This window comes from Pteropus medius, unplaced genomic scaffold (assembly GCF_902729225.1).
Source record: "Pteropus medius unplaced genomic scaffold, Ma_sr-lr_union100, whole genome shotgun sequence".
NCBI classification, from domain to species: Eukaryota; Metazoa; Chordata; class Mammalia; order Chiroptera; family Pteropodidae; genus Pteropus; species Pteropus medius.
The window spans coordinates 17,276,824-17,286,962 of NW_024344370.1; the positions used below are offsets into that span (position 1 = coordinate 17,276,824).

General features: G+C 29.9%; 1 protein-coding gene across 2 annotated transcripts in view; it reads right to left on the minus strand.

The window, feature by feature from the left end:
• Window positions 1–2,060: 2,060 nt before the first annotated feature.
• The window catches only part of KLHL4 (kelch like family member 4), a 144,680-nt gene continuing 136,601 nt past the window's right edge, over window positions 2,061–10,139 (minus strand). For both annotated transcript variants that reach the window (XM_039870199.1, XM_039870198.1), the window contains 2 exons: window positions 4,891–5,062; window positions 2,061–3,135 (listed from right to left, as the gene is read on the minus strand). In XM_039870199.1, coding sequence (XP_039726133.1) covers window positions 3,076–3,135; window positions 4,891–5,062 — 232 coding nt within the window. In that variant the 3' untranslated portion in view covers window positions 2,061–3,075. The remainder of the gene's footprint in view (window positions 3,136–4,890; window positions 5,063–10,139) is intronic.

A 10,139-nucleotide genomic window follows, 5' to 3' on the forward strand; every position in this document is an offset into this window, starting at 1 on the left:
AGAATGTTAATATTAAACTTTAAGCCCATAGAAGAAAATCTTATTCCTAGTTTGGAGAAGGCAATAATCTTGAAAAATAGGTGTTGTCAAGAGAGTAAAAAAAAAAAGCTATAACCACTTTTTAAAAAAATTCACTTTGACATATGGAGAGCAAGTTTGTTGAAATAGGACATTCATGTGGTTTCTTTCAGACTAGAGAGGAGATTTGCTTTATCCAGGTGCTGTAATCCCTCACCTGGAATCTGCTCTTGTGAACATATTGCTTCTTCTATCACTGTGATTGTGGCTTAGTATCTTCAACAAGGGGTGGGGTGTAGTATAAAGGAAGTCCATTACAAAGAGTAAAAGTAACTGGAAAGCTTGTCACTCTATTTCAGATAACTGTGGTAAGAGAATGAAGACAGAAAGATGATAGCCTGGGAAACACGTTTTATGGTCTTTTTTTTTCTTTTCCTAGGCTAAAATTTCAGGATAGGAGTCTTGTTAGAGAGCTTACAGAAATGGAAAATTGAAAATCGGAGGAGTTTTAGTTCTATCCCCTGTAGGGGACTTTCAGTGTTCCCTCTGTATCAAAATGAGGTGGCAACCACATTGGAGTCTAGTTGATGAATGGCATAGTTAGGCAGAAAGAAGAACCAAGTTTAGTACCTCAGAGTCTCCTGCAGCTCCTGTGTGGTATAGAAGGTATTTAGAAGTCCCTGCACACCCTGTGGTTATATAGGGAAAGTAGCCAATGGTGTTGTTCGGTGTGTCATCATGAACCAGGCCAAGAGAAACAGACTGGGGGATCCTGAACAAGGTAAGAGTGATTACAAAAGACATCAAGAACCAAGATTTCTTTCCAATCTGAGTATAGTGTATAAAAGTGTCAACCCTTACACTTATTGAAAGAATATATCAATTAATAACTCTCTTTCCTATCCTTGTTAACTTAAACCAGCCTGATAGGTCATGTTCACTATGCCATAGTAAAAAGGAGTCTGCCCCTATAACTCGTTCTCCCAACTAGGTTTGACTGAGGCAAGTAGTTATATTTTAGAGCTCTAAGCCATCACAACTCTCCATTCTGACAGCTCGGATCTGCTCAGATTTTAGTAGTCCAAGCACAATTTTCAAATGTAGCTATGCAGCTGTAGCCCTGGGCAATATACATATCTCTCCTACTAGTTAATACTGGACCAAAATGCAGTAAGTGCAATTGGACCATCAAGAAGACAGTATTTGATCACCACTTGCCTGACCAGGCATTACTCTGGACATCTTATTGATTTACCTATTGGTGCTATCTAGCTGTAACTGGAACATTGACAAGCTGGGCTGTGTTAGGTCCTTTGATCTTTCCTTTTCCCACTGGCTCAAACTCCATTTTAACTTGACAAGTCAAGTTGTGCTCTGGGTATAAAAGTTTATGTAACTCTACTTCTATATTGATTTGGATAAAATATGAATTTAAAGATCCAACAGAGCTTTGTGTGTGCATTTATTCACAGCATTTCTATGCCTCTATCTCTACCCTTATAACTCAAGATGTCTATAGCTCCCTATTTAGAATTAAAGACAATTGCAGGGGTAAGAAACAAAGGAGAGAAATTATATTTTTGTATTTAAATACAGTATTTTAGCTATTAGGATGAAAATATTAAAAAGTAATTTCAAGCTACATTTGACATAATCTAAAGCCACACTCTTTACAACCAGAGGAAATAGATTTTATTTAAATTCAACCTGCCAAAGTACAAATATCTTTGTACAACTTATGTTGCTCCTTTTTAAGACTTAAGAAGTACTAATACATTTTATAAGCATCTCTCTAGATTTTACTTGTTGATTTCACATACAACAATACAAAGCCTGTTTAAAAGAACATATATATTGCAGACATTTTAAAATCGTATATTACTTTAAAAGTTACTTTTATAAAAAAAAGATTTTTTAACATTTTATCTTAAACATTTTTGTAATGGGATAAACAGCAGTAAAAATTTAAAGGTAAAATACTACCTGAATAGCCTTTTATGTTTTTTTTTTAATTTGAAAACATTTATTGTAGTGCGTATATACTTAACATTTTCTACTGGATGAATATAATGTTAATAGAAAAGCAAATAACTACAGAATATATCATGGATATTGAACATTTTTGTGTTTTCAAGAGTTAATATTGTAGAACATGTCAAATTTACTGCACTTTAACAATTGTTTTGAAAACATTAAATTTAATGGTAGGTGTTAACAGTGCTCACAAAAATGTTTTACGTGAATATTGCTTTCTTTATCAGTGAGTCCCTGAAACTTTAAAGCTGAGGTCACAGTTCATATTAATATCATAAATATTCACTATTTTATTGTACAGATTGTGTATATGAAATTACAGTAATATTTACTGGTAACAAATCTAACAAAGACAAAATATTAAAGAATACCAAATTTATATGCGTGCTTTGGAAAACAATACCATAAAAGAGTTAGTTTGAAAATTTTAATATATTGTAATCATCATAACAAATTATGTCAATGAATTTTTGTTTTGCTTTGTTTTGCTTCAACACAGTAAAAACATTCCTCTTAGTAAATGCAAGGTATTATTTAGCTATTTGAAATATTATTTGAATAAGAGAATGATGTCTTACTGAAAATCAGACTTTATATTTTAAGCATTATATGGTCTGTTTTATATTAGTTATGTTTCAGATAATAGAGTACTTTTTTTTAATAGAAAATGTTTTTAACTTCTCAGACTCTTAACAATTCACAATGCTTTCATAACCTCTCACACCTTGGCTACTATCAATTTCTTTTAAACATTTTAAAGTAATGAAGTTAAACCTAGACTAGTGGATTTCCATTTATATTATTGGTTGTGATAACACATAAACTTAACACCTATATGTAATTCATGTTTAAAAGCTTATTTTGGCTTTGCAAATGAGAGTGATTGTAACTATACATTAAAATAACACAAGAATTTTCATGTTTGATTACTAATTGAAGGAAAGAACATGTTTCTTCTTCCTCTCTTCTTCCTACTTCATTTCTTAAAATTATTCAGTTTTGTTCTCTTTGATAAAGATAGCTTTATGGAAGCTTCACTACCACAACACATGCACCAGCTCTTCCAATGTTAACAGGAACTTCCTAACACAGAAAACAAAAACAAGAAAATAAATGCTATTTGAATGAATTCCGTACTTAGTATGATATAGCATGTTGGAGTTGATAAAGCCCTTAGTTATTTTGTTCTAACATTCTCCTTGTATAAAGGCAAGGGAAAATGTAGCCTAGATAATAGTAAAGTGTGGTAGGAAAAAAAAAAAACATAGTTTTTAAAATGATATACATCTGAGTTTTAGGAACAGGTAATATTGAGTAAGTTTCACCACTCTGGTAATTTCTCACTTGAAAAATTACAGCTGATAATATTTATCCTTCAATGTTTTTGTTAGAGTTAGTAAGATATTGAATAAAAATAATTTGGCATATAGTAGTTATGTTTTCACTGTTTTTCTTTTTCTTTTTTTCTTTTTTCTTGTTAATTGCAGTTGTTAAATATTTTATATGAGTTTCATGCATACAGCATAATGGTTATACATTTATATAATTTACAAAGTGGTCCCTGTGATGATTATTCCAGTACCCACCTGGCACTATACATAATTATTACAATATTATTGACTACATTCCCTATAAGACACTTTACATCTTCATGACTATTTTGTAACTATCAATGATATACAGTAGTTATAATTCCATTATTCGTTATTTCCCTTTCACTCTTTCCAGCATCACACAATGAAACAATGAAAAGCCAGGAATAGAACTTAGGTCTCTTAGATACTGGTCTGGAATTTTCAGAAAAGTAAATTCCACCACCTTAGACAAGAATTTTGATTATTGCAGTTGATATAACTCCTTGCTTAATAAAATGTTTTCTTTTATTTCTAGCTGGTCCTAAGTATTGGTAAAGTAAGGAGCTATCTACGTGGCAGAATTTGAATGATTCCAAGGGTCTTAATGAATCCAATTGAAGGAAAGAGATTGAAAACCATTACTAGCTGTCATATCAACACACGTATTTAGAACTATAACCCACTCACTATGTAGAATACAGAGCAGCATAAATTCAATATAAGGGAAGGTGAAGTTAGATATGCAATACAAGGTTTACCTGTTTGTAAAAATGGTGAAGAGTTAATCATACTTTATTTTTTATTAATCCTTTATTTAATTAACAAAACACCATTTGATATTTTGGAATAAATATAGCACTACGACTGGAAAAAACTGTCAGAAGCATCGAGTTTGCCTTTAGCATTCCCAAGAGGTACTTTTAGTTTCCCCTATTGTACTCTCCTTGTAATGTCTTCTATTAGATGCCTAGGACTCTTGAGATGGTTTAATTCCAGTTTCTTTCTGTGCATCAAATTTCCTGAATGACTGACTAAAAGTTACAACTGTCTCAGTCTATATAATTTCTGCAAGGAGGGGGCTGAGAGATTTTTCTCTTGGGCATCAGCTGAGAAGAAGGGGCAGATATTGTGGACAAGGACATTGTTCTTCAGTTCTCAAGTCATAATACATATATAGAAAGTTTGCCAGAGAGTAAAGATCTTGAATTATTGAATTTGATTCACTTTTCTGTGAAATGAAGGATTCCATGAAAATAAACTGCTCTGTCCCCTTTCATATAATTACTGATGGATCCTGCTAATGATCAATTAGATCAAGTAGTAATTTTATGTAGCATAGATAAAGCCCATACTACAAATTTCACTAAAAAAATTCTGATTAGGTCCTAAAGAGGAGGAGAATGGAATTAATTGTTAACATGTATTTTAAAATATTTTATTAAAACGGGAAATATACCAATTTAAATACTTTAAATGAGATTACCTGCTTCCATTCATCTTTCTGTGCATCATATGACTCAACGGTGTTCAAATAAGTATGTCCATCATATCCTCCAATCACAAAAAGTTTATCTCCTAGGGCACATACAGCAACAGCATCTCGAGGAACACTCAGAGGTGCCACAGTTGACCATGAATCATTTTTTGGATCATAGCTTAAGAGGTTTAGAAATATAATTGAGAAGGGAAGTTCAACAGTGTTAAAATGAAAAATAATAGGCATTAATAAAATTTATACTTATCTAATATAAGAAATTAAAAATATCTTATAAATATCAAGCATAGTCTGCTAATAAATGTAAAAGATAAGAATATGACACAATGCGAGATTTTATATATATATAAAAAACTTATATAAAACTTAAAACTTATTGGATTTTGTTAATCAGTCACCCTAATAATTTTTAATTAAAAAAATAGATGAGTACATGACAAAATTCTCTTCATCCACCAGAGGTCACTCAAAACATATATAAATATATATATATATATATATATATATTTATATAAATATATATATATATATTTATATAAATATATATATATAAATATATATATATTTATATATTTATATATTTATATATTTATATATATATATATATATTTATATATTTATATATATATTTATATATGTTATTCATATATGTGAAAAATGCCCCTCTCTCATTTAGTATGCTAGTTGGAGAGCCTTTTTTTTCCTTATTCTCTGGTTATCAAAGTTATTTATAAGATGCCTGATCCTGTTTTTATGAAATCTCACATTTTAAGTAAATCTGAATATAATCGCCTTTTAATTTAATGGGATGTAGTACTCTGACTTTAATGCTATTTGCGATTAGTAATCATAGTCTTATCTTACATTTTTCCCCTATAAGAATCCTTATTTATCTTCACAAGAGCCTAGGATTATTTTTTTTTCCTTTTTAATTTGAAGTTAAATCCTTATCTACAAACCATTTCTGTAAGCAAAGTGAAAGAGAATTCAGTAATATTAATTAAAATTTTATCCAGGAATTCTTTCTTAAATTTGAAGCCTATAATTTTTAAGTACATAAAATCAAATCTAAAAAAAGGGTGAACAATAAAACAAAACTTATGTAATTATACATGGAAGTGCTCTCTGATTTTATATTGGCCTATTTGAAAAATATTTATTTTGCAAAATATACATTAATTTATTATTTTCTAGTAATATATTTTTATTTCTAATATATTTAGTAATATATTTCTAATATATTTAGTAATATATTATTATCCCTCTTATTTCTGGTTTTATCTCTTTAATCATTTTCTAAATTATCTGATTTAGCTTCCATTTGAACTTGGCCTCACATTCAGTAATATTTTTAATAATATCTGAGATCAGCAATAATTAAGACAATCTCAGTATCCATTGCATATTGTTTAGTGTCATGGAACATATTACCTTAAAGTCTGATGATAAAAAGAACCAAGAACCAGAAAATCCATAGCTGTAACCTTTAGCTAAGATGAATCTTCAACAAATTTCTATCATTAATTGAGGCTGTACTCAGCATCAAAGTATTCACATATATGAATAGTGAACAAGGACTCAGAAGGATTTCCTTACAGATTTGCAAACCAAACCCAAGACTCTTATGCATGTCCATGATAATTAATGCTAAAAATTCTGACTAATGTTGATATTATCTGGGTACTACTTGATTAAAATGAGGGGTTTAGGGAATGTTGAAACTTTGAAGAATAAAAATGGTAATATGGTTATTATCTGTAAAAACACATGAGCAGTTATGAAAGAAACAATCACTACCTCACTTTCAATTTAAAATAGCATCATGCTTCTTACTTTTTGTTCCTCTTTTGCATTTTTATCTCTCCTTACTTTGTTATTTATTTGTTTGTTTGTTTGTTTGTTTATTTATTATTTTTTAATGTGATTGCAGTTGACATTCAATATCATTTTATGTTTGGTGTACAGGTTTATAATATAGTGGTTAGAAATTTATATAATTTACAAAGTGATCAACCCCAATTAGTCTAGTACCCACCAGGCACCACACATAGTTATTACAATGTTATTGACTATATTCTGTATGCTGTATGTTATAGCCTCATGACTATTTTATAATTAACTATTTGTATTTCTTAATCCCTTCAACTCCGAGGCTCCCGACTCCCCTACCATCTTGCAACCCTCAGTTTGTTCTCTGTATCTGTATGCTTCTGTTTTGTTTGTTTATTAATTTTGTTCCTTAGATTCCATATATAAGTGAAATCATATGGTATTTGTCTTCCTCTGCCTACCTAATTCCACTTAGAAGATATTAACAAATATCTTCTCTCATTTAGTAGGTTGCCTTTTCGTTTTGTTGATGGTTTTCTTGACTGTGCAAAAACTGTTTTAGGTTGATGTAGTCCTATTTGTTTTTGTTTTTGTTTTCTTTTTTCTTTGCCAGAGGAAATATATCAGAAAAAAAATGTTACTAAGAGCAATGTCAGAGAGTTTATAGCCTATATTTTCTTCTAGGATTTTTATGGATTTCGGTTCTACATTTAAGTCTTTAATTCATTTTGAGTTTATTTTTGTATATGATGTAAGAAGGTGGTCTAATTTCATGTTTTTAAATGTATATGTCCAGTTATCCAAGCACCATTTATTGAATAGACTGTCTTTACCCCATTGTATATTCTTGCCTCCTTTGTCCTAGATTAATTGACCATATAACCATGGGTTTATTTCTAGGCTCTCTATTCTGTTCCATTGATCAGTGTATCTATTTTTATGCCAGTATCATGCTGTTTTGATTACTATATCCTTGTAGCATAGTTTGATATAAGGTTGTGCCATACCTCCAACTTTGTTCTTCTTTATTAAGATTGCCATAGCTTTTTGGGATCTTTTATGGTTCCATATAAAATTTAGGATTATTTGTTCTAGTTCTCTGAAAAATGTCTTTGATATTTTGATAGGAATTGCCTTGAATCTATAGATCATTTTGGGTAGTATAACCATTTTAATGATGTTGATTATTCCTACCCACTAGCACGGTGTAAGCTTCATTTATTTGTATCTTCTTCAATTTCTTTCTTCAATGTCTGAAAATTTCCGACAGGATTTTACCTTCTTGGTTAAATTGATTCCTAGGTATTTTATTTATTTTGACGTTTTTGTTAAAGAAATTATTTTCTTAATTTATCTTTCTGATAATTTGTTATTGGTATATAAAATTGTAACTAATTTCTTATTAATTTTGTATCTTGACACTTTACTGAATTCATTTATTAGCTCTAATAGTTTTTTCATGGATATTTAGGGTTCTCTCTATATATTATCATGTCATCTGCAATTAACTAGACAGTTTAACTTCTTTCCAATTTGGAAGAATTTTATTTCCTTTTTTTTGTATGATTGTTGTGGTTAAGATTTCCCATATTGTGTTGAATAATAATGGTAAAAATGGACACCTTTGTCTTATTCCTGATCTTAAGAAAAATAATTTAGCTTTATACCATTGAGTATATTAGCTGTGGGTTTGTCATATATGATCTCTATTATGTTGAGGTATATTCCCTCTATTCCCACTTTGCTGGAGATTTTATCATAAATCAATGCTAGATTTTGTCAAACACTTTTTCTGTATCTATTGATATGATCATAGATGTTTGTCCTTCATTTGTTTATGTGGTGTATTGTTAATTGATTTGTGGATATTGAATCAAACATGTATCTCAGAAATCTATCCCACTTGGTGTATGATCGTGGTGTATGATATTTTTAATGCATTGTTGAATTTGGTTTGCTGATATTTTGTTGAAAAGTTTTGGATCTATGTTCATCAGGGATATTGGCCTATAATTTTTTTTTTTTTGTAATATTTTTGTCTGGTTTGGGAATCAGGGCAATGGTAGCCTCATAAAGTGAGTCTGAGAGCCTTTCCTCTTCTTGAATTCTTTGGAATAGTTTGAGGATAGGTATTAATTGTCCTCTGAATGTTTAGTAATATTCACCTTTGAAGCAATCCTGTCCAGGACTTTAGTTTTTAGGGGAGGTTTTTCAGTACTGATTCAATTTTGTGAGTAGTAATCAGTCTGTTCAAAGTTTCTGTTTTTTCTTTATTTAGTCTTGGATCAGTGTACATGTCTAGAAATTTATCCATTTCTTCTAGATTGTTCAATTTGATGCCATATATTTTCTTGTAGTATGTTTTTTAATAATCCTTTGTATTTCAGTAATGTCAGTTGTTACTTCTCTTTTATCTCTAATTATTATTCATTTGTCTCACTCTCTATTTCATGATGAGTGTGGTTAAAATTTTATCAATTTTGTTTATTTTTTTTTTCAAAGAACCAGATCCTGGCTTCATTGATCTTTCGTGTTGTTTTTTTGTTTGTTTGTTTGTTTGTTTTTAATTCTATTTTGTGCACTTCTGCTCTGATCTTTATTATTTATTATTTATTTTTCTACTCATTTTGAGATTTTTTTTGCTGTTCTTTTTCTAGTTTCCCTAATTGTAAGGTTAATTTTTTTTATTTGAAATTTTTCTTGTTTCTCGATGTCACCCTAAATTGCTATGAATTTTTCCTCCTATGAATGCTTTTACTGTATCCCATAGATTTTGGGTCATTGTGTTTTTGTTTTCATTTGTCTGAAGGTATTTTTTGATTTTTTTTATCTCATTGTTAAGCTATTCACTGTTGAGTAAAATGGTATTTAGCCTCCATATGTTTGTGTGTTTTTAAATTTTTTTTGTAATTGTTTTCTACTTTCATACAATTGTGATAGGAGAACATGCTTGATATGATTTGCATCTTCATTAATTTATTGAGATTTTTTGGCCTAATATATGATCTATTGTGAAAAATGTTCCACATTCATTTGCAAAAATAATTTATGTCCTGCTGCTTTGAGGGAAATGTTCTAAAAATATCAAAATAAGGTCCAGCGTGTCATTTAAGGCTACTGTTCCCTTGTTGATTTTCAGTTTGGAAGATCTGCCCATTGATGCCAATAGGGTATTAATGTCCTCTACTATGACTGTATTACCCATTATGTCAGTTAATATTTGATTCATATATTTAGGTGCTCCTCTGTTGGATGCATAAATGTTACAAGGGTTATATCCTCTTGTTAGAATGATCATTATCATTATGAAATGTCTGTCTCTTATTACAAACTTTATTATAAACTATTTATCTGTCATAACTACTGCTACCCCAGCTTTTTTTTTTTTTTGGTTTCAATTTGCATAA